At 46.3% G+C, this 23,296-nt stretch overlaps 2 protein-coding genes across 10 annotated transcripts; both read left to right on the forward strand.

Moving 5' to 3' along the window:
* Positions 1–2,053: 2,053 nt before the first annotated feature.
* Positions 2,054–6,596, forward strand: LOC123060288 (protein NETWORKED 4B). The gene is made up of 3 exons (XM_044482910.1): positions 2,054–2,284; positions 4,334–4,472; positions 4,625–6,596. Exons 2-3 carry the CDS (start codon positions 4,370–4,372, stop codon positions 6,367–6,369), a joined length of 1,848 nt encoding a protein of 615 aa, XP_044338845.1. The 5' UTR covers positions 2,054–2,284; positions 4,334–4,369; the 3' UTR covers positions 6,370–6,596.
* Positions 6,597–7,428: 832 nt separating this feature from the next.
* LOC123060289 (protein NETWORKED 4A) lies at positions 7,429–11,448 on the forward strand. 9 transcript variants are annotated; one of them, XM_044482919.1, is made up of 5 exons: positions 7,931–8,074; positions 8,283–8,386; positions 8,517–8,658; positions 9,134–9,286; positions 9,961–11,448. In XM_044482919.1, the coding sequence occupies exons 4-5, from the start codon at positions 9,181–9,183 to the stop codon at positions 11,196–11,198; spliced, it is 1,344 nt and encodes a 447-aa protein (XP_044338854.1). In that variant the 5' UTR covers positions 7,931–8,074; positions 8,283–8,386; positions 8,517–8,658; positions 9,134–9,180; the 3' UTR covers positions 11,199–11,448. The 9 variants fall into 9 exon arrangements, with proteins under 9 accessions (XP_044338851.1, XP_044338849.1, XP_044338854.1 ...); XM_044482916.1 differs by lacking the exons at positions 7,931–8,074; positions 8,517–8,658 and adding an exon at positions 7,429–7,446 and having other exon boundaries at positions 9,170–9,286; XM_044482914.1 differs by lacking the exon at positions 8,517–8,658 and having other exon boundaries at positions 7,929–8,074.
* The last annotated feature ends 11,848 nt before the right edge of the window (positions 11,449–23,296 follow it).

Here is a 23,296-nt window from a genome sequence, read left to right on the forward strand (position 1 = left end):
GAAAAATCATAGCAAAATATTGTCAAAATGTAATAAATAAATAAACGCATGCAGCATGACAAAAACTCATGATAGACTGATAGTTGTTCATACATCGATTTAGAAAAAAAGCTTTATCGAGCGAATGCTTTTTTTTTTGAAATGACAATTAACCCGTGCCAGAGCCGACCATCGGTGACCAAACAACGTAGCTCAGACTCCGACGAAGAACCACAAAGAAAAACTAGGCATGGCTGGCGCGCAGAAGATCATCGAACAAACCACATGCTGCCAGTCATCGTATAACACCGAGGCCCCACGACTGCAGCTTCGACTACATAACAACAAACTAGCCGAGACGATCCCCGCGGACACTCCGGAGAAGAGGTGACTACCGCTACCATAGCCACGTCTCCGACACTCCACACCCCATCATCGTTGCCACAGAAGCCTCGTGCCAACACCATCGTCTTTCACTGGTTTGGCTCGACAACATCCAGCTCCAAAGACAAATCCCCCATGAGGGAATACGACACAAAGGCGACGTCATCGTTCGATCAAACCAGATCAAGGGTTTCCTCCGGAGCTGCATCGATCCGCACGGGAAGGGTGAAACAACAATACAACGATGTCTCCAAGAAGATAAGCGACAACCACGGCCGCCGCCATCGTTGGTCACCGGCACAAACAAGACATGGTTTTCAGCCAAGCTCCTGAGACCACCTCATCCGCACATCATCTCACAACGGCGACCACCTAGCACCACCACCGAGCCAGCTCGTAGTCGAAGAAGCCCATCGTCCGAGCAACCAACCGCATCTTGTGGAGGCCGTCGACCAACGCTAGCCGCTAGATCCGTCAACCGAGGACCCGGTCACCAGACGCAGCACAAACCGCTAATCCATGCCGAGCACCACGCCGACAAGGATAAAAAAAAATGTTGCCCAAGGCCATGAACCACCTCGGTCCCCAGCCGTGACCAAGCTCTCACGTGCATGCGCATCACGCGTGCCCGTCGGAGGACGCAGGAGATCCAGCCGCCGCAAGTGCGCTCCTGCTCCAGCACTACGAGCCCCTCCACTTCGGGCTGCCACGCTGAGCGAGTAGTAGCACCCCCTTTGGCGCTGCCGCGTGACCTCATGGTATGGAGCGTGTAAGGTGAGAATTCTCTTCCCGACAAATTAAATAATATTCTAAATAGAACTGCATTTTCAGCAAATTTTTTTGAAAGACCTAGGACGCGAGCTCACCTGAACACATGTTAAGACGTTTAGCATCGAACGTGGAAATGGTTCTTTGACAATTAGAGCCGGTCTCCCCTAAACAGAAACAATGCTAGTGAACCGGGGGTGGCGAGTGGTGACACACAACAAAGGTAGTGGTGACAACATCAAATTAACGACGAAAAATGAAACAGTCTTGCTAAGTCTCAGTCGACTAAGACTTACAGTCGTTGCTATACCAGTGAGATGTTAGAGATCCATGCAAAATTTTATTTTTTATTTTTTCAGTTTCTCTCTTGCATGTTATGTCATTTGATTGAGACTTGATTAAATCTCAGTCGACTGAGACCTAGCCACACCCAAAATGAAAACTCTCGAGGGCACATGGCCGGAACTGGGCGCCGAAACCAGGTGCTATCGGAGCACTCGCAGAGTGGAGACAAGCCAGTACATTCACGCATGCTTAAGCTAAAGAAGCAAAAGAATTCAGGATGGTCTCGTGTGAGACCTGATCTCATATAATTTTTTTTCGGGAGGAGCATGAGCCTGCGGAGCCCCCGGCGCGTCACCCGGATTCAAATTTCGAAGCTCAAACGAGACCACCGGGTGGCCCCCACCCCCTGTTCTCGCTCTCACCTTCCCGTGGAGGAACTCGCGCGGCGGCGGCCCCGCTCCGGGTGGCCAGTTGGCCACCATACCCATCAATCAAGCGACCGATTAGCCCGTCATCCCGTGGTTCCACGCGTTTAATCCATCTCTTAACCTCCACCAGCCCCGCGACCCCGACGCGCCCAAGCGCCCATCGTCACCGTCGTCGTCGCGCGTCTTTCACTTCCACCCACCCACCCACGTAAAACACGGGCGAGGGGCAGCGCGGTCATTTCCCGCGCGGAGCCGGGGCCCAGCCCCCCTCCACCCTGTCGCGTTAAAGCCAGTCCACTTCGCTCGAGCACCATCGGGGCCGTGGTCCGTGGACGGCAGGCACTCACTCCCCATCCATCCCCCTCTCCCCTCCCCTCCCCTCCAGCCGGGAAAGGAAGGAGGCCCCTCGCCGGCCGCGCGGATCCCCGGAGAGATCTCAGGTAACCTCCTCCGCTCCACGCCCCGCCTCCTCGCCCTGCTCTGCTCTGTTGGTTCGCGATCTACGTGCTAGCTACCCATCCAGCCGTGTTTCCTGCCGCTGGATGGACGTGCTGGTGGTTCCGGTGGATTCCGTGGCCGAATTCGTTGCCGGGCTCTTGAGGATCACTCGTTAACCGCTCGTCTGATCCGCGATTTCCTCCCCCTCCTCCGTCCCTCGGGGCGGGGCCGCTCCAGATGGCGATGGGTGGTGGCGACGCGTTTCTCTTGATTTTCACCTTTTCTTTTCGCCACATACGCTGCGCAGTGTGCGCATACACTCTCGCTTGAAGAGGGAGATGTCTCAGCGTAGGCTCGCTCGCCATTTAAGCCCCCTTCCCTTTGGTCTGACCATCCCAAAGTAGTACGTTCTGCTCCAGCTTTTCGTTATCCCTCCATACAGGATTCGGTTCAGGTTGCTCAGATGTCGCCATTACAGAGTTTCCCTCCCGAAGCAGGCAGGACGAACCGTGGCATGCTTACGGAATATTTCCTTCCTACTACGTATCAGAGATCAGCCTGGTCTGCTAGGTTGGTTCTGGAACATGCATATAGTTGTCACCACCTTAGCTGTGAACCAAAAATAAAAATAAAATTCAATTGGGCGGCCATTAGCTGGTGCGTGTGCCCATTGACCCGCAATAGTTTTGGATTCATTTAAAAAAAAATCGACCAACCGGGCTCTAGTACCTGGTGGCAATTATCGTAAAGAAGTACAGACATGCAGCAGTCAATCCGTGATGCTGAAATTAATTCAGCACATTTTTGGATTCACGATCTTTACACACGTTCTCTTTTTATGGCTATTGGTTCTGGTCAGTTGTTTATGTGAATGAAATTTTGCTCTAAAATTAGAAATAGCTAAAGATGATTGGATTTCTTGCTGTGTTTGTCTGGGTCCACCATGAGCGGGCCTGGCAAATTATTTGTAATAACGCTTATTTGCATGCCTAGCTGTGGTCATGGTTACTTATTGCCATCTTCACATGCATGACAAAATTATTGCCAGCAAGAAATGGAAGTATTATACAATTTACTGAGATCCAAGATAGGTGTATCTGTCCTTTCATGACTTGAAAATGTACCAGTTGACAATACGATTTGCTAGTTGAGTTGTTGTATGTTGATTCGTCTCCTCACCCCATGGCTGCATGTGTCCACCTAGGTGTAAGCCAGGCCATGTTTTGTGGTTGACAGACAAATATTATTTTGTACTACTAAACTTGGCCGGCCTCAATTATTGGTTGGATAGAAGTTGACTACAGCTCATCTGCAATTGCAAATTTCATCTTGAACCCTGGCCTTTTGATCCGTGTGGGGTCAGGACAAATGTGACGTCCTTGCCTGTGATTGAATTTATTCTGAGTTCACTGAATTATGCTTCTGCTCTGACCTAACAAGGGACAGGTAGTTGCCACATCTTTTGCGCTGTGGTGTGCGATAACCAAGTCCAGCCATGCTTATATGATGAATTAGTTCCCCAACTAACATTGGTACCCACAATATTCGATCAATTTCGCTGTAATAGTTTTTCATGATTTGCTGATAAGATCATGATTTACGCATGAATAATGATAGCCACATCTTCTTGGTAGTTAATCAGTTTTCTGGTCCCTGCATTATGGAGGTTGCCTTGCATAGTCCTCTCCCTCTTCCTCTTGAATAGAGTGAACCAGTACTTTTCTGTACATAGGCGGTGCAAACCTTCATACTTCATACCATTCATGGTTTTAAATTTTATACATTTTGGATATTTTCTTTCCACCTATTATTCTTATGGGTGTACTCAGGCCGTGCCTTCTTGTTTTCTGTTGTCACAAATACTTGCAATGGTATTCTGGTAATCTAGCCATAAGCTAACCTTGCAAGCTTCTTTTTTGTTCCCCCCTAATTTCACTACATATTATGAGGAAAGTGTTTTTTTAATTGCAGTCTTGCAGATCACTCTTTAGCACAAGAGTCATCAACTTGTATGTTTCACATTCTCATTTTTGCCTCCATCTCATGATTAGGTCTACCTTTTACAAGATTCCCTATTTATCGTGAGAATGAAGCGCATGAGTAGAATGCCCACAAGGAAGGCCCATTCATGGTGGTGGGACAGTCATATTAGTCCCAAAAACAACAAATGGCTAGCTGATAATCTAGAAGGTAATGACTCTATTCTTGTTTCTTCAATTGCTTATGTACCAGATACTTCTGTCACTTGCTAGGAGTAGCTATCTTTAGCACCATGGCAATTTCCTTCTCTGATATTTCATCCTGCAATCTATTTACACTTGCAACCTTTTCTGAACAAACAGAGATGGATAAGCAAGTTAAAGAGATGCTGAAGCTCATTGAGGATGAAGGAGATTCTTTTGCAAAGAAGGCTGAGATGTATTACCAAAGGCGTCCTTTGCTTGTCACCCATGTTGAAAATTTCTACCGCATGTATCGTGCTCTTGCTGAGCGTTATGACAATGTGACTGGGGAACTACGAAAAAACATGCCATCATCTCTCAAATCACAGGGCTCAGGTATATCTGAATCTGACTCCGAGGCACAGTCTACTCCCGCATCTCCTGAGTCTGAAAAGAAGACCTCAAAAGAGAAGGGTAAAAAGGGAAGTGATGGATCGTCATCATCTTCTTCTTCTGATTCTGATTCCGAGGTTGATGAAGCGAACCAAGAGAATGGCAATGGGATTACTCATGCACTGAATGAACGAGTTATTGAGCTAGAAGATGAGCTCAAGGAAGCAATGGAGAAACTTGAGGCACTCGAGGAAAAGAATATGCTGTGCCAATGTGAAAACCTTGAAGAGAAGTTGCTAGCTTCGCAATCAGAAATCAACAGCCTTCAGAAGGATCTTGAAGAAAAGGTCCGTTCATTGGAGAGTATCAAAGAAATTAGCAGTGAAAAGGAGGATTTGGAAGCTGCAGTTCAGGAAAACAAGAACAAGTTCGAGGAATTAAAAGGGGAAATGGCCTTAGCAGCCAAGCATCATGAGGCCCAACTTTCATATCGTGACCTTGAAATTGAGAAATGCAAGCGGGAGCTTGAGGAAGTATCTGAGAGGCATACCTATGATAAGTCTATTCTTGAGACTGAAATCGGAGATCTCCAAGAAGTGGTCAAGAACTTGGAAGGGAACTTGGCAAAACTGTCGGAAGAGAAGTTGCAGCTTGAGGCACAGGTTATGGAGCTTGAACAAACATCTCACAGCCTAGATGATTCATCTGCTGAAATTAAGAAGCTACAAAAGGTAATCAAGGATCTGCAAGCAAGACTGGAAAATGATTCAAATGAGAAGAGAGTGCTCGAGGAACGTGCTATCGAGTTTGAGCAAGTTCATAGGGAGTTAGAGGATTCGAGGGCTGAAACAGTGGAGCTACAAACTAGAATTGAGAAACTCAAAGCTGATCTGGAAGGAGCACTTCAAGAGAAATCGATGTTGGAGGGCTCTGTCAAGGATCTGGAACATGCCATTGCTAGTAAGTTGGAGAAATTCTCTCTTGAGAAGTCCTCTCTCGATGCTGAGATCCTACAACTGTCAGAAGCTAATGCTTCTCTTGAAGACAAGTTGTCATCCACAGAGGCGCAGCTTAAGCAACTTCATGCCGAAAAGGCAGAAGCATCTGTTGAGAGTGAGAAACTGATCTCTGGATTGAAGCAAGATATTGCCAATCTTAAGACAGAGCTCGAGTTACTGTCCTCACAGAAAGCTGCAGTTGATAATAAGGTGTCTGGTTTGCTGAGTGATCTCGCAACTTGTGATGAAAAGATGAAGGAGATGGATAGCCACTTGCATCAGCTACACCTGGAGCATGTGCAAGTGATAGCAGAGGCAGATGCCGCACGGAAGTCCGTGGCAGAACTGCGTGCACGGGTGCGTGAGCTCGAGGAAGAGGTTGAGAGGCAGAAGCTCATGGCGTTCGACAGCGCAGAGGGGAAGCGGGAGGCAATCAGGCAGCTGTGCTTCTCGCTCGAGCACTACCGTGACGGGTATCAGCAGCTCCGGCAAGTTCTGCAGGGCCACAAGAGGCCGATGGTGATGGCGACGTGATCAGCCAACCAGCAGCTTGCTGGATCCTTCTCTCTGGATGCCTAAAATCAGTATGTCCATGTAATGTAAACATCCCTTTCCCTTTCCCCTTTCTTCATGTAGCTTCGGTCTACTCCTTAGTAGTCCTGGTAAAAGCTTGTGCTCTGTAGTTGCTTCAGCTACTGGTACCCTATGATGTGTGTGGTGTAATATATTATGGATCATTGTGGCATTCCTTTTTCAATCAATCTGCCTGTTGCCGCGAGTCTGAAGATGATCGCTGTGTTTGTTCTCTCAAATCCTGACGAACTTGATTGCTGCAAACCTGTGACATGGCTCATTGTTTTTCTTTTTTGCCATTTAATGAGCCTCATATTATCTAGTTTGAATTCGCATATCTATCGAGTAATTTGCCTTTTGGATCTCCTTGTGCTGCTGTGAACTCGCCCTTCTATTTCTATTATCCCAGAAGTCTGAAATTGTATTCAAAAGGGAAGCAAGACTGCTGAGAAGCAAGACCAGTCCAGAGATTATGGCAGAAATGATGGAGGTGGCAGCCATGACCACCTGTCTGCTGTCTCTGTCTCTGCCTCTGTGACCAGTCCATGCCTTGAGCTGCTGACCTTACCTTTCTCCATGATTTGCTCTAGAAAAGCTTACATGGTGCATTCTTGAAAGTTTTTGGAGATGACTGCATTCTTGGAAGCTGCAAGAAAAGTTTACTCTGTGGCAGAAACACGGCATAATTATCACAACATAGCATACTGTACTTTTTAATCCCACTAAAATGGGAGACAGCACACCCACTAAAATACAAGGAGATGTGTGCAGGGATTGGACCATTAGTTTTAACTGATTCTTTTAATGCCCTGGAGATCAGGAATTCAGAAGCTTCACATGGCTAAGCGTCAGTTTTCACGGCCTGCACTTTACTCACCTGCAAGTTTCAGGCTTTCAGACTTCAGTTTCTTGCCCATTTAATTGGCCAACCTCCCTCATTGATGCCTGTTTAAGCCTGCTTAGCCTACGATTCCTTGCAGTCAGTTAATTCTTTTCTTGAAGCCGCACCCGTCAGCTGTCCGATCCTGTGATCCAACGGTAAATCTCTTTTCCTTCTCTTTCCTTTCTTTTTTCTTTTTTGTGAATCAAGTTCCTTTTCCTTGACTTGTTCATCTCTTCATAGTTCATACCCATTGGTATACAAGGCCAAAAAACATTGCAACTGGTTTCTTAACACTTCTCTGTTCAGAAATAGCACTACTATTTACTTCCTGCAAATCCTTTTCCTTCCGTTTACCTGTCAAGAAAGCTTTGAGCAAAGGCCAAGTTTTGGAAGGTAACAAGGAGCAGCAAACCTCTCTTGCTTGCTACGATTTTGTTTCTCCTTTTTTACTCCTCTCTTTGCTTCTTCTGCTCGTGCACATTATTCATTTCTACGGCAAGAATTCAACTGCATACATCCCCATCTCCTGCAGCCGTGCAATCTTGACCGCACGCAGCACATGGCCGGTGACACCACGTGACATATATTTATTTCTTGCCTATTTTGTCCCATCCCTGTGCTAGCTAGCTTCCACCTCCCATTATTTTTTTGCTTTTCTCAAGAGATTTTTCAAATCACTTCTGATCCTGTGAGATTGAGAACACTGTACCTACACCACGAGTGTGAACAAAAAGGTCGAGACTTTTTCTCTCTGGGTGCAGCGGTGGATCTTGGATCCTTCAGGTAGCAGTAATACGCATACGAGTAGGAGTAGGTGGGCGGTGGTACTTGGTCATGTGCCACCGTCTCGTGCCCCTTTGCATCTTCCAAGCTCGCTCTGGGCTGGAGACCCTCACGCGTTTGCTTCAAGCATTGACCCAGGCATAAATCTTCCAGCTACCTGTTCCTGGCCCCTTCTTGATTTCTTTCTATCCCCTGCCTGTCCGTGTAGTGCTCAGATTTGGTCAGCATGAAGGCATGAACAAGCTGGCGCCTCTGGTGCAGGATCCTGACGACTTGCGTCTCTGAAGGCGAGGAGGAAGCTTCTTTTCTCAGGTGAGATTGTGCTCTTGACGCTTCCCGCTCATCTGAATCTGTACCAGTTCTTCTCGGTCGTATGTTTCAGTTTCTTCAAGCCATGTTTAGTTGCTGTTCTTGATAGATGGTTGCTCCCAAGATCTTGCAGCGTTTCTCCAGGGATGATGCTATCTTTTGATCTGGTCTTGGTTATATGACCACCCCTGTTTTCTCATGGATGGAACAGTAAAAGCTGCCTGCTGAATCATTGCTTTTCTGTTTGGTAAAAAAGGATCATCCTTGATACTACAGTAAGAAGATATGCTGCTCATGTCTTGTTGTTGTACATATAACTCAATCTGATCCATTGACCTGATGATCTGTCCAGATATGCAATTTCTTGTTCATTTCTTCTAGTTCATCACAGATGCGATTTAAGCATTTATTTCCCGAGGACACAGATTTCATTACACGAATGTACTACCGCTGGTACTACTAGATGATAATGGGATGCTGTTAGTAAAAATGGGAAATAACTTATTATCCAACTAACAAGGACTAGAATGAGTGGCTGCTGGCATTGTTGCAATTTACATGCTTATCCGCACCTATTTTAGATTGGTTGATTTATGTTGCGGTATAGTGTATTCATTTCGCAGCGCTATAGTTCACCCTGATGCTTATGATTTGGAAAGTTAAACATATCATTACTTATTTTTCTTCTCTTTGACTGAAGAAAGATGTAGTTTTCGTTCCTAACCATTCATATTTCCCCTTTCCATTTAGTGCTTGAATCTGCTAAACTTCTAGCTCTCCTTGAAGATTTGTGAAACATGAAGCCGCCTTTGGAAAGGAACCCATCCAGGAAGCGCCATTCATGGTGGTGGGATAGTCACATTAGCCCCAAGAACTCAAAATGGCTTGCAGAAAACCTCGAAGGTAAGCTGAGACTGTACCTGGAATTTCCTATATGATTTTTTTCTTAGTACTTGCTAGTAAACATACACCGTCAATGCATGCATAGGTACAGTACAATTTCTGATTGTATGTTGCACTGAGATGACATAAATAAATGAATAATAATGAAGAAAAAGTACAAGTCTACAACACACTACTTTATTAGCCCTCAGATGCTTTTGATGTACATATGTTGCCTATGGTACAGTATCCCCATCTGATTCTTCACGGAGCTGCAGAAGTTTTGATGGTTATTACTGTCACTCTAGGTTTAGGTGTGGTAGCCTTATGTGACTGTTCATTGTGCATTTGCTCCAAAAACGAAGACAAATGATAAATACTATTGTTGATGCTTCCATAGTCAAGTGAGAGAAATTCTATACATATTTTATTTTAGCAGAAATTGGCAGTGAGAAAAACAGAAAAAATGTTGATACTTTCCTTGACAATTACTGCTTTTTTATTTATTTATTTTTACTTTGTTGATCTTGCTTCAAGCTCTTCTTTTATTACTCATTTTACTGGATTGGGGAGATAGATTGTAATTGAGTTATTTGATGTGTTGTCCTCGCTGCTGTTATCTGTTCTGTATGTTATCACTGTTGTTCTTGTTCAAAGTAGCCTTATCCAACCTTTCCCTGAACTGGAATATGCAGAAATGGATAAGCAAGTGAAGGAAATGGTGCAGCTTATTGAGGAAGATGGCGACTCCTTTGCAAAGAAAGCTCAAATGTATTATCAGAGGCGCCCAGTGCTCATCACCCATGTCGAGAACTTCTACCGGATGTACCGCGCTTTAGCTGAGCGCTACGACAATGTTACCGGTGAACTGCGCAAGAACATCCCTTCAAGGATGCAGTCTCAAGGATCTTTATCCGGTTCTGAGTTCGGTTCAGAGCTGCAAAGGTCGCCCACACCATCTCCTGAGCCACAGAAGTCCTGGACAAGGGAGCAGAGCCCTAGAGCCGCCGGTTTCGACTTCTTTCTGAGCAATAAGAGCAATGACTCACCGTCCTCAAGGAAGGAGCCCGAGTCGGCTTCACAGTCAGAATCCGACATGAAGTCTGAGGATGGCGAGGATGATGGCATTGCCTACACATTGCACCAGAGGGTTCTCGAGCTCGAGGACGATCTCAATGCCGCGAACCGGAAGCTGCTTGATGCAAACGAAAAGCTCGAGGTTTTCGAGGAAAAGAGCCTGAGGTGCCATTGCGATTATATGGAAAATGGAAATGGCGCCGATTATGCTGCCAAAATTACAGACATTGATGGAGAGTTCGCGTCAACTAAGGAGAAGCTACAATCTTCAGAAGTGGAGATCGACAGTCTCCAAAGGAGGCTCGAAGATGCCGCAATTTTGTCCGAAGAGCACTCTAGGTTGCTGGAACAGAACAAGGGACTGGAAGCTGAAATTGTCAGTCTGAAGGAAGAAATGGCTTCAGCCAGACGGCGTTTCGACGATAAAATTTCCAAGAGCGATGCCGAGATCAGCAAGTACAAGCAAGAGCTTACCGCCACGTCTGAGAAGCTGCTGCAGGAGAAGTCCACCAACAGTGCAGAGGTAGGTAAGCTGCAAGAGACAATCCAGATCGCCAGTCGTGAGCTGGAGAAAGTTTCCAAAGAGAAGTCCCTGGTGGAGGACCAGGTGAAGGAGCTGGACGAGGTGAACTTTGAAGCTGAAAGGCAGATGCAGGAGCTAGTCCATGCCGCCGAAATGCTCTCAGAGGACAAGTTCAGTCATGAAGCTGAGATCCTGACGATGCAGCAGAGCATCGAGGACCTGAAGCCGAGATTTGAAAGCATCGCAAGAGAGAAATCACTGCTGAAACTCTGGTTCGCGGATCTGGAGCGCGTCGTGGAGCGAGGAAGTAGCGTCGTCATTCCCCCAGAATAACCTGGTTTTGTCGGGAAAATTCAGTAGCTAGAATTTAGAAAACTAGCAGTGCTATCTCTTTGTTTTTTTGGCCTGAGGTACAACATCATGCAAAACTGAGAAAGCCTACCATGGACATCAGTGTTGCCTTTTCTTGGATTATTCGTTGCACTGTGAGGTGATGGGTGGTGGTGGTGGTGTATGAAACATTTGCACTGAATGCATTTCCTTTGGCAATAAAATGTCTCTGATGAGTGCATTTGGAGGCTAAGTTCTGAACTCCTAATGCTGCAGCTGTTGGTATCTAGCCAAGTGGCTCGATATGGTAGCCAGAATGAAACCATTCCTGGAGGCATCCATGCTCTGGATCCTGATGCTGACATGATTCATGTCATCGACACGGCGCCCCGAACTTACAACATCCAGAGAACAGAACACTGCCACATTCATCAGTGAGCTCTTAGCTTTCGTTTATTTAGCATGTTGGTTTGGCTGTTTTCACGACTAAATTCCAGCATCAGTGCTCTTCGTTACAGATTAGGCACAGTTTCGATGGTTTTTTGTGCCCTGCCTAGAATCTGGCACTAAGTTGTTATCCTAACCCCAAGTGTGAGTTATTTACCCAAAACCACCACACTTGGGGCTAGGGGAACGACTTGGTACCAGATTCTAGCCAGGGCACAAAAAACCACCGAAACTGAGCCTAATCTGATAAGCTCACGCAAACAGTGAAATTGACAAGTTGGTCCCACTTGTCATGCTGACGTGGCATGCTTGTGTGGACAATACGCTGACTTGGACGAGGGTCCCACTTGTAAAAGACTTAAGTGTTTATCTTTATTTTTTTTCTCCTGGGCATTTCAACAAACACGTACTGGGCGACATCTGCACATCTGTGCACTTCACAACGCCGGACACGCTCGCCGCCTTTAGTGGTCGACGGTCACCCGAGACCTGGCCGGCTGGCCGCGCTCGTGCTTGTGGTGTCCGCCGGGAGGCCTGGCCACGCCCGTGCTCGTGCACTGTGGTGGCCATGGCCATGCTCGCGGTGACCGCTAGGTGCCCCTGGTCGCGCACGTACTGACGGTGGTGCGCCACGGTGGAGCACTCTGCCCGTCCCAGTGCTCGCGGCGCCCGCCGGGATGCCTGGCCGCACCCGTGCTCGCGCACTATGGTGGCCATGGTTGTGCTCGCGGCGACTGCCAGGAGGCCCTGGTCGCGCCCGTATTGACGGAGGTGCGCCATGGTGGAGCGCCCTGCTCGTCCTCGTGCTCGCGGCGCCCGTCGGGAGGCCCTGTTCGCGGCGGTGCCCCACGGTGGAGCGCCTTCGCCGCACCTGCGCTCGACGCCACCTCCCGTTGCTCCCCATGAGCCACCGACACCACCCCCCGGAGCTCGACCCGCAGCTCGCCGTTGGCCGCGGGCGCGCTAGCAGCGGCGACGCTCGACCATGCTGCCCTGCCGAGCACGAGCAGCCCGAGCCCACTGTCGTCTCCACAAACACAGAAGAACGCCATGGACGCCACCCGAGTTTGTCACTGCCGCGGCTACATCTGCCGGCTCCATGGTGCGCCCCCGCGCGACCTCGCCTGTGCGGACGGCCGCCTTCTTCACGCAGGGTCCTCTGCTCTCGGATGGAGGCGGCCGGCCCGCAGTTCCTCTGGTCACTGCTCCGACCTGGCCATGGCATGCGGTGCCTTCTTCAATGACCAGATGATGTGCGCACTGAAGGTGCTCGATTGAATGCTCCAGCGAAAAAATGTTGTGAAGAAGATGACTTTCTAGTCATTGACAGGTGGGGCCCGCATATTATTTGCCACATCGGCCGGTCAAACTTTTCGGTCTTCGCCATGTCAGCCCGACATGTGGGACCCACATGTCGGTTTGGCTGTTTTCACGACCAAATTCCAGCATCAGTGCTCTTCGTTACAGATTAGGCACAGTTTCGATGGTTTTTTGTGCCCTGCCTAGAATCTGGTACTAAGTTGTTACCCTAACCCAAGTATGGTGGTTTTGAGTAAATAGCTCTCATATGTACAAACATTTTGCAAGTGAAAAAGACAGAGGACTTGGTTTCTACCCATGCACAAGTATAAAGAAAACATCACCATAAAACTAATTGGTCGTTGACATAAAACAATGAAAATTTTACTTGGAAAACTGACATGAATTGATCATGTTAAAAACATTTACCGTGCTATCAATTTATAAGTATCAAGCGGAATTTCAAATTCCTTTTACAAGTTCCAATAAATAAGGATTGGATCCAGGCATAGCAGAGTGACTTTGAACCAACTTACTACTACAACTGTACAGTCACACAACAGGCCTGGTGCTGTCCTGCTTGAGACATGGCAGTGTCAGTGTGGGATCTGAGCCAGACAGCGGCTCGTGTTTACAACACAAGTTTAGTTTCTCCAACTAAATATAACCATGTCGGATTCTCGCTGTAATGGAAAGCGTCTAAGTTTTCATTTATCTTAATGAGCGTCTTAGTTTGTTGCTATTGCTTTCTTCATAACTTATACATGTTCCTGTGACTATGAGATTATGCAACCCCGTTTACCGGAGGAACACTTTGTGTGTCATCAAACGTCACAACGTAACTGGGTGATTATAAAGGTGCTCTACAGGTGTCTCCGAAGGTACTTGTTGGGTTGGCGTATTTCGAGATTAGGATTTGTCACTCCGATTGTCGGAGAGGTATCTCTGGACCCACTCGGTAATGCACATCACTATAAGGCTTGCAAGCATTGCAACTAATGAGTTAGTTGCGGGATGATGTATTACGGAACGAGTAAAGAGACTTGCCGGTAACAAGATTAAACTAGGTATTGAGATACCGACGATCGAATCTCGGGCAAGTAACATACCGATGACAAAGGGAACAACGTATATTGTTATGCGGTTTAACCGATAAAGATCTTCGTAGAATATGTAGGAGCCAATATCAGCATCCAGGTTCCGCTATTGGTTATTGACCGGAGACGTGTCTCTGTCAGGTCTACATAGTTCTCGAACCCGTAGGGTCCGCACGCTTAAAGTTCGATGACGGTTATATTATGAGTTTATGTGTTTTGATGTACCGAAGGTAGTTCGGAGTCCCAGATGAGATCAGGGACATGACGAGGAGTCTCGAAATGGTCGAGAAGTAAAGATCGATATATTGGACGACTATATTCGGACATCGGAAAGGTTCTGAGTGATTCGGGTATTTATCGGAGTACCGGGGAGTTACGGGAATTCGTCGGGGAGTGTATAGGCCTTATTGGGCTTTAGGGGAAAGAGAGAGAGGCAGGCCGCCCCCCAAGGCCTAGTCCGAATTGGACTAGGGGGAAGGGCTGCGCCCCCTCCTTCCTTCTCTTCTCTTTTCCCTTTTCTTCTCTCCTACTCCTACTACTTGGAAGGGCTCCTAGTTCTACTAGGAAAAGGGGAATCCTACTCCCGGTGGGAGTAGGACTCCCCTAGGGTGCGCCATAGAGAGGACCGGCCCCTCCCCTCCTCCACTCTTTTATATACGTGGCCAGGGGGCACCCCATAGAGACACAATTGATCGTTTGATCTTTTAGCCGTGTGCGGTGCCCCCCTCCACCATAGTCCACCTCGATAATACCGTAGCGGTGCTTAGGCGAAGCCCTGCGTCGGTACAACATCATCATCGTCACCACGCTGTCATGCTGACGAAACTCTCCCTCAACACTCGGCTGGATTGGAGTTCGAGGGACGTCATCGGGCTGAACGTGTGCTGAACTCGGAGGTGCCATGCGTTCGATACTTGATCGGTCGGATCATGAAGACGTACGAGTACATCAAACGCGTTGTGCTAACGCTTCCGCTTTCGGTCTACAAGGGTACGTGGACAACACTCTCCCCTCTCGTTGCTATGCATCACCATGATCTTGCGTGTGCGTAGGAAAATTTTGAAATTACTACATTCCCCAACAGTGGCATCCGAGCCAGGTTTTATGCGTTGATGTTATATACACGAGTAGAACACAAGTGAGTTATGGACGATACAAGTCATACTGCTTACCAGCATGTCATACTTTGTTTCGGCAGTATTGTTGGATGAAGCGGCCCGGACCGACATTACGTGTACGCTTACGCGAGACTGGTTCTACCGACGTGCTTTGCACACAGGTGGCTGGCGGGTGTCAGTTTCTCTAACTTTAGTTGAACCGAGTGTGGCTACGCCCGGTCCTTGAGAAGGTTAAAACAACACTAACTTGACGAACTACCGTTGTGGTTTTGATGCGTAGGTAAGAACGGTTCTTGCTCAACCCGTAGCAGCCACGTAAAACTTGCAACAACAAAGTAGAGGACGTCTAACTTGTTTTTGCAAGGCATGTTGTGATGTGATATGGTCAAGACATGATAAGATATAAGTTGTTGTATGAGATTATCATGTTTTGTTGAAGTTATCGGCAACTGGCAAAAGCCTTATGGTTTTCTATTGCATAAGATGCAAGTGCCAAATAATTGCTTTACTTTATCGCTATGCGATAGCAATAGTTGCAAGAGCAATAGTTGGCAAGACGACCATGTGACGACACATTGTTATAGATCAAGATGATGGAGATCATGGTGTCATGCCGGTGACGATGGAGATCATGACGATGCTTTGGAGATGGAGATCAAAGGCACAAGATGATGATGGCCATATCATATCACATATTATGATTGCATGTGATGTTTATCTTTTATACATCTTATCTTGCTTAGTTCGACGGTAGCTTTATAAGATGATCTCTCACTAAATTTCAAGGTATAAGTGTTCTCCCTGAGTATGCACCATTGCGAAAGTTCTTCGTGCTGAGACACCACGTGATGATCGAGTGTGATAGGCTCTACGTTCAAATACAACGGGTGCAAAACAGTTGCACACACAGAATACTCAGGTTAAACTTGACGAGCCTGGCATATAACAGATATGGCCTCGGAACACTGAGACCGAAAGGTCGAGCGTGAATCATATAGTAGATATGATCAACATAGTGATGTTCACCATTGAAAACTACTCCATCTCACATGATGATCGGACATGGTTTAGTTGATTTGGATCACGTGATCACTTAGATGATTAGAGGGATGTCTGTCTAAGCGGGAGTTCTTAAGTAATATGATTAATTGAACTTTAATTTATCATGAACTTAGTCCTGGTAGTATTAGCATATCTATGTTGTAGATCAATAGCCCGCGATGTTGCTCCCCGTTTATTGTGTTCCTAGAGAAAAACTATGTTGAAAAATGTTAGTAGCAATGATGCGGATTGGATCCATGATCTGAGGATTATCCTCATTGCTGCACAGAAGAATTATGTCCTTGATGCACCGCTAGGTGACAGACCTATTGCAGGAGCAGATGCAGACGTTATGAACATTTGGTTAGCTCAATATGATGACTACTTGATAGTTTAGTGCACCATGCTTAACGGCTTAGAATCGAGGCTTCAAAGACGTTTTGAACGCCATGGAGCATATAAGATGTTCCAAGAGTTGAAATTGGTATTTCATGCTCATGCCCGTGTCGAGAGGTATGAGATCTCTGACAGTACTTTGCCTACAAGATGGAGGAGAATAGCTCAACCGGTGAGCATGTGCTCAGATTGTCTGAGTACTACAATTGCTTGAATCAAGTGGGAGTTAATCTTCCAGATAAGAGAGTAATTGGCAAAGTTCTCTAGTCATTATCACCGAGTTACTAGAACTTAGTGATGAACTATAATATGCAAGGGATGACAAAAGTAATTCCCAAGCTCTTCGTGATGCTGAAATCGACGAAGGTACAAATCAAGAAAAGCATCAAGTGTTGATGGTTGACAAAGACCACTAGTTTCAAGAAAAGGGCAAAGGGAAGAAGGGGAACTTCAAGAAGAACGACAAGCAAGTTGCTGCTCAAGCGAAGAAGCCCAAGTCTGGACCTAAGCCTAAGACTGAGTGCTTCTACTGCAAAGGGACTGGTCACTAGAAGCGGAATTGCCCCAAGTATTTGGCGGATAAGAAGGATGGCATGGTGAACAAAGTTATATTGGATATACATGTTATTGATGTGTACTTTACTAGTGTTTATAGCAACCCCTCGGTATTTGATACTAGTTCAGTTGCTAAGAGTAGTAACTCGAAACGGGAGTTGCAGAATGAACAGAAACTAGTTTAGGGTGAAGTGACGATGTGTGTTGAAAGCAGTTCCAAGATTGATATAATCATCATCGCACACTCCCTATACTTTCGGGATTAGTGTTGAACCTAAATAAATGTTATTTGGTGTTTGCGTTGAGCATGAATATGATTTGATCATGTTTATTGCAAAACAGTTATTCATTTAAGTTAGAGAATAATTGTTGTTCTGTTTACATGAATAAAACCTTCCATGGTCATACACCCAATGAAAATGGTTCGTTGGATCTCAATCGTAGTGATACACATATTCATAACACTGAAGCCAAAAGATGCAAAGTTAATAATGATAGTGCAACTTATTTGTGGCACTATCGTTTAGGTCATATTGGTGTAAAGCGCATGAAGAAACTCCATGCTGATGGGATTTTGGAATCACTTGATTATTAATCACTTGATGCTTGCGAACCATGCCTTATGTGCAAGATGACTAAAACTCCGTTCTCCAGAACAATAGAGCAAGCAACTGACTTTTTGGAAATAGTACATACTGATGTATGCGATCCGATGAGTGTTGAGGCTCGCGGCGAGTATCATTATTTTAGACCTTCACAGATGATTTGAGCAGATATGGGTATATCTACTTGATGAAACATAAGTCTGAAACATTTGAAAAGTTCATATAATTTCAGAGTGAAGAGGAAAATCATCGTAACAAGAAAATAAAGTTTCTACGATCTGATCGTGGAGGAGAATATTTGAGTTACGAGTTTGGTCTTCATTTAAAACAATGCGGAATAGTTTCGCAACTCACGCCACCTGGAACACCACAACATAATGGTGTGTCCGAACATCGTAACCGTACTTTATTAAATATGGTGCAATCTATGATGTCTCTTACCGATTTAACACTATCATTTTGGGGTTATGCATTAGAGATAGCTGCATTCACGTTAAATAGGGAACCATCTAAATCCGTTGAGACAACACTATATGAACTATGGTTTGACAAGAAACCAAAGTTGTCGTTTCTTAAAGTTTGGAGTTGCAATGCTTATGTGAAAAGGTTTCAACCTGATAAGCTCGAACCCAAATCAAAGAAATGTGTCTTCATAGGATACCCAAAAGTAACTGTTGGGTACACCTTCTATCACAGATCCGAAGGCAAGATATTTGTTGCTGAGAATGGATCCTTTCTAGAGAAGGAGTTTCTCTTGAAAGAAGTGAGTGGGAGGAAAGTAGAACTTGATGAGGTAACTGTACCTGCTCCCTTACTGGAAAGTAGTTCATCACAAAAATCTGTTTCTGTGACTCCTACACCAGTTAGTGAAGAAGCTAATGATGATGATCATGTAACTTCAGATCAAGTTACTACCGAACCTCGTAGGTCAACCAAAGTAAGATCCGCACCAGAGTGGTACGGTAATCCTGTTCTGGAGGTCATGTTAATTGACCATGACGAACCTACGAACTATGAGGAAGCAATGATGAGTCCAGATTCCACGAAATGGCTTGAGGCCATGAAATCTGAGATTGGATCCATGTATGAGAACAAAGTATGGACTTTGATTGACTTGCCCAATGGTCGGTGAGTCATTAAGAATAAATGGATCTTCAAGAGGAAGACGAACGCTGATAGTAGTGTTACTATCTACAAAGCTCGAATTGTCGGAAAGTGTTTTCGACAAGTTCAAGGTGTTGACTACAATGAGATTTTCTCAGTCGTATAGATGCTTAAAAGTCTGTCCAAATCATGTTAGCAGTTGCCGCATTTTATGAAATCTGGCAAATGGATGTCAAAACTGTATTCCTTCATGAATTTCTTAAAAAGAAGAGTTGTATATGATGCATCTAGAAGGTTTTGTCGACCCTAAAGGTGCTAACAAAATGTGCAAGCTCCAGTAATCCATCTATGGATTGGCGCAAGCATCTCAGAGTTGGAATATACGCTTTGATGAGTTGATCAAAGCATATAGTTTTATACAGACTTGTGGTGAAGCCTGTATTTACAAGAAAGTGAGTGGGAGCACTATAACATTTCTGATAAATATATGTGAATGACATATTGTTGATCGGAAATAATGTAGAATTTTCTGGATATCATAAAGGAGTATTTGAAAAGAGTTTTTCAAATAAATACCTCGGTGAAGCTACTTACATATTGAGCATCAAGATCTATAGAGATAGATCAAGACGCTTGATAAGTTTTTTTTTCAATGAGTACATACCTTGACAAGATTTGAAGTAGTTCAAAATGGAACAGTCAAAGAAAGAGTTCTTGCCTGTGTTACAAGGTGTGAAACTGAGTAAGACTCAAAGCCCGACCACGGTAGAAGATAGAAAGAGAATGAAAGTCATTCCCTATGCCTTGGCCATAGGTTATATAAAATATGCCATGTTGTGTACCAGATCTATTGTATACCCTACACTGATTTTGGTAAGGGAGTACAATAGTGATCTAGGAGTAGATCACTGGACAGCGGTCAAAATTATCCTTAGTGGAATAAGGATATGTTTCTCAATTATGGAGGTGACAAAAAAAAGGTTCGTCATAAAGGGTTACGTCGATGCAATTTTTGACACTGATCCAGATGACTCTAAATCTCAATCTGGATACATATTGAAAGTGGGAGCAATTAGCTAGAGTAGCTCCGTGCAGAGCATTGTTGACATAGAAATTTGCAAAATACTTACGGATCTGAATGTGGCAGACCCGTTGACTAAACTTCTCTCACAATCAAAACATGATCACACCTTAGTACTCTTTGGGTGTTAATCACATAGCGATGTGAACTAGATTATTGACTCTAGTAAACCCTTTGGGTGTTGGTCACATGTGGATGTGAACTATGGGTGTTAATCACATGGTGATGTGAACTATTGGTATTAAATCACATGGCGATGTGAACTAGATTATTGACTCTAGTGCAAGTGGGAGACTAAAGGAAATATGCCCTAGAGGCAATAATAAAGTTATTATTTATTTCCTTATATCATGATAAATGATTATTATTCATGCTAGAATTGTATTAATCGGAAACATAATACATGCGTGAATACATAGACAAACAGAGTGTCACTAGTATGCCTCTACTTGACTAGCTCGTTGATCAAAGATGGTTATGTTTCCTAACCATAGACATGAGTTGTCATTTGATTAACGGGATCACATCATTAGGAGAATGATGTGATTGATTTGACCCATTCCGTTAGCTTAGCACTTGATCGTTTAGTTTGTTGCTATTGCTTTCTTCATAACTTATACATGTTCCTATGACTATGAGATTATGCAACTCCCGTTTACCGGAGGAACACTTTGTGTGCCACCAAATGTCACAACGTAACTAAGTGATTATAAAGGTGCTCTACAAGTGTCTCTGAAGGTACTTGTTGGGTTGGCGTATTTCGAGATTAGGATTTGTCACTCCGATTGTCGGAGAGGTATCTCTGGGCCCACTCGGTAATGCACATCACTATAAGGCTTGCAAGCATTGCAACTAATGGGTTAGTTGCGGGATGATGTATTACGGAACGAGTAAAGAGACTTGACGGTAACGAGATTGAACTAGGTATTGAGATACCGACGATCGAATCTCGGGCAAGTAACATACCGATGACAAAGGGAGCAACGTATATTGTTATGCGGTTTGACCGATAAAGATCTTCGTAGAATATGTAGGAGCCAATATCAGCATCCAGGTTCCGCTATTGGTTATTGACCAGAGACGTGTCTCGGTCATGTCTACATAGTTCTCGAACCCGTAGGGTCTGCATGCTTAAAGTTCGATGACGGTTATATTATGAGTTTATGTGTTTTGATGTACCGAAGTTAGTTCGGAGTCCCAGATGAGATCAGGGACATGACGAGGAGTCTCGAAATGGTCGAGACGTAAAGATCGATATATTGGACGACTATATTCGGACATCGGAAAGGTTCCGAGTGATTCGGATATTTATCGGAGTACCGGGGAGTTACGGGAATTCACCGGGGAGTGTTGGGCTTTAGGAGAAAGAGAGAGAGGCAGGCCGCGCCCCCCCAAGGCCTAGTCCGAATTGGACTAGGGGGAAGGGCTGCGCCCCTGATGTCTACTACACAACCTTCTTGTAGACGTTGTTAGGCCTCCAAGTGCAGAGGTTTGTAGGACAGTAGCAAATTTCCCTCAAGTGGATGACCTAAGGTTTATCAATCCGTAGGAGGCGTAGGATGAAGATGGTCTCTCTCAAGCAACCCCGCAACCAAATAACAAAGAGTCTCTTGTGTCCCCAACACACCCAATACAATAGTAAATTGTATAGGTTCACTAGTTCGGCGAAGAGATGGTGATACAAGTGGTATATGGATGGTAGATAAAGGTATTTGTAATCTGAAATAATAAAAACAGCAAGGTAGCAAGTGATAAAAGTGAGCATAAACGGTAATGCAATGTGTGGAAACAAGGCCTAGGGTTCATACTTTCGCTAGTGTAAGTCCTCTCAACAATACTAACATAATTGGATCACATAACTATCCCTCAACATGCAATAAAGAGTCACTCCAAAGTCACTAATAGCGGAGAACGAACAAAGAGATTATGGTAGGGTACGAAACCACCTCAGAGTTATTCTTTCCAATCAATCCGTTGGTGTCGGGTGGTAGGTACGACATATGCCAACAGGTGGCTTATCATTGTGGGAGCCAGTAAGACGTCGCCGGTGCCTGGAAACGGGATGAGGCGAAGGCATGCACGCTGGCAAATCTTACCTAGCTTCGGGGCTCTCCGTGGAGATAACACCCCTACTGCTGCTCTGCGGGGTCTCCGCATGATCACTAGATGGACAAGTAGCTACACAATGCTCCTTGAGTTGTTTCGTGGGAGGAGGAAGAAGGGCACGGCTAGCTTGCTTCTTCTCCTTGTGTGGTGTCTAAAACTAGCTGGGGGTCAACCCTTTGCATGGGTGTCCCGGGGGGTTTATATAGGCCTACCCCCCGGGGGTACAATGGTAATCCAGCTGGGCGTGGGGCCTAGCCATCTGTGTCTTTGCTCTCCGGCTTCTGCGCCGGCTGCTGGGGCCCGCCGGCTGGTGGGTCCCGCCGGCTGCCGGCTCCCTGGTCGACAGACAGGCCCCACTGTCCAGGGTCTTGTCGGTGGCTGGTTACTGTTGCTCAATCTTGGTGACGAGGGCTTCGCCGAGGTAAGCATGGCTACAGTGCTGCCGTCCAGCGGGTGGCCACTGTAGCCTCACCGCGTCTTGTCTCCTTAATGGGGCGTCTCCTTCGAGGGGGTGGCAAGCCGGCTGGAGAGAGCCGGCTCCGTCTCGGGCCGACTGGGGGAGGCCAGGCCGCCTTCAGGTGTCTCTCTGCCTGAAGGGGCCCACCGCCCGCGGGCCGTACTGGTAACCCGTCGTGGATGACATCAGGGTCAGTGTGGCAACAGTGCCGCGCCGGACGGGTCATGGCCACCCGTACGGCGCACTGTGCCAGGCGCGCTCCGGGATTCGGGGGTGGCAGGCTTCACTGTAGCCACGCCCCGTCTCATCGCCGCTAGGTGGATGCAAACTTTGAGGGTACGGTCTCGACCGCTTTATGGGAGCCAGCTTATTGGAGTCAGCCTCCTCGCGGCCGGCTTCTCGAAGTCGGCCCTCCCATGGATTTCTTCATGAGGGCTAAAGTCGGGCCGCCTTCCAATAGCCGGCCTGGGAGACAGCCGGCCAGGGGAAGGCGGCCCTATGTCTTGGATTCTTGAGAGCCGGATCGGCTCGTAATTTTTTCAGAAGGGCCAGGGGAAGCCGGCTAGGCTACCCATGGCTATTTACTCCGACAGTAGTCCCCGAAGCCGATCGAGCTTCGAGGCGGACAAAGGGACGAGAAGCTTGGTCAGCTTCCTACCCTGAAGAGCCGGCTTTGCTGGTGTATGCCGATTTCAGAGAGCTCCGTTTCTCGTAGGCGGGAACGTGGGCCACGTGGCGAGGAAATCCTGCCAACGCACGCGCGCGACGGGACGCCGCCGCAGGCCCGGGCCTGCC

This window comes from Triticum aestivum, chromosome 3A (genome assembly GCF_018294505.1).
Source record: "Triticum aestivum cultivar Chinese Spring chromosome 3A, IWGSC CS RefSeq v2.1, whole genome shotgun sequence".
Classification (NCBI taxonomy): Eukaryota; Viridiplantae; Streptophyta; class Magnoliopsida; order Poales; family Poaceae; genus Triticum; species Triticum aestivum.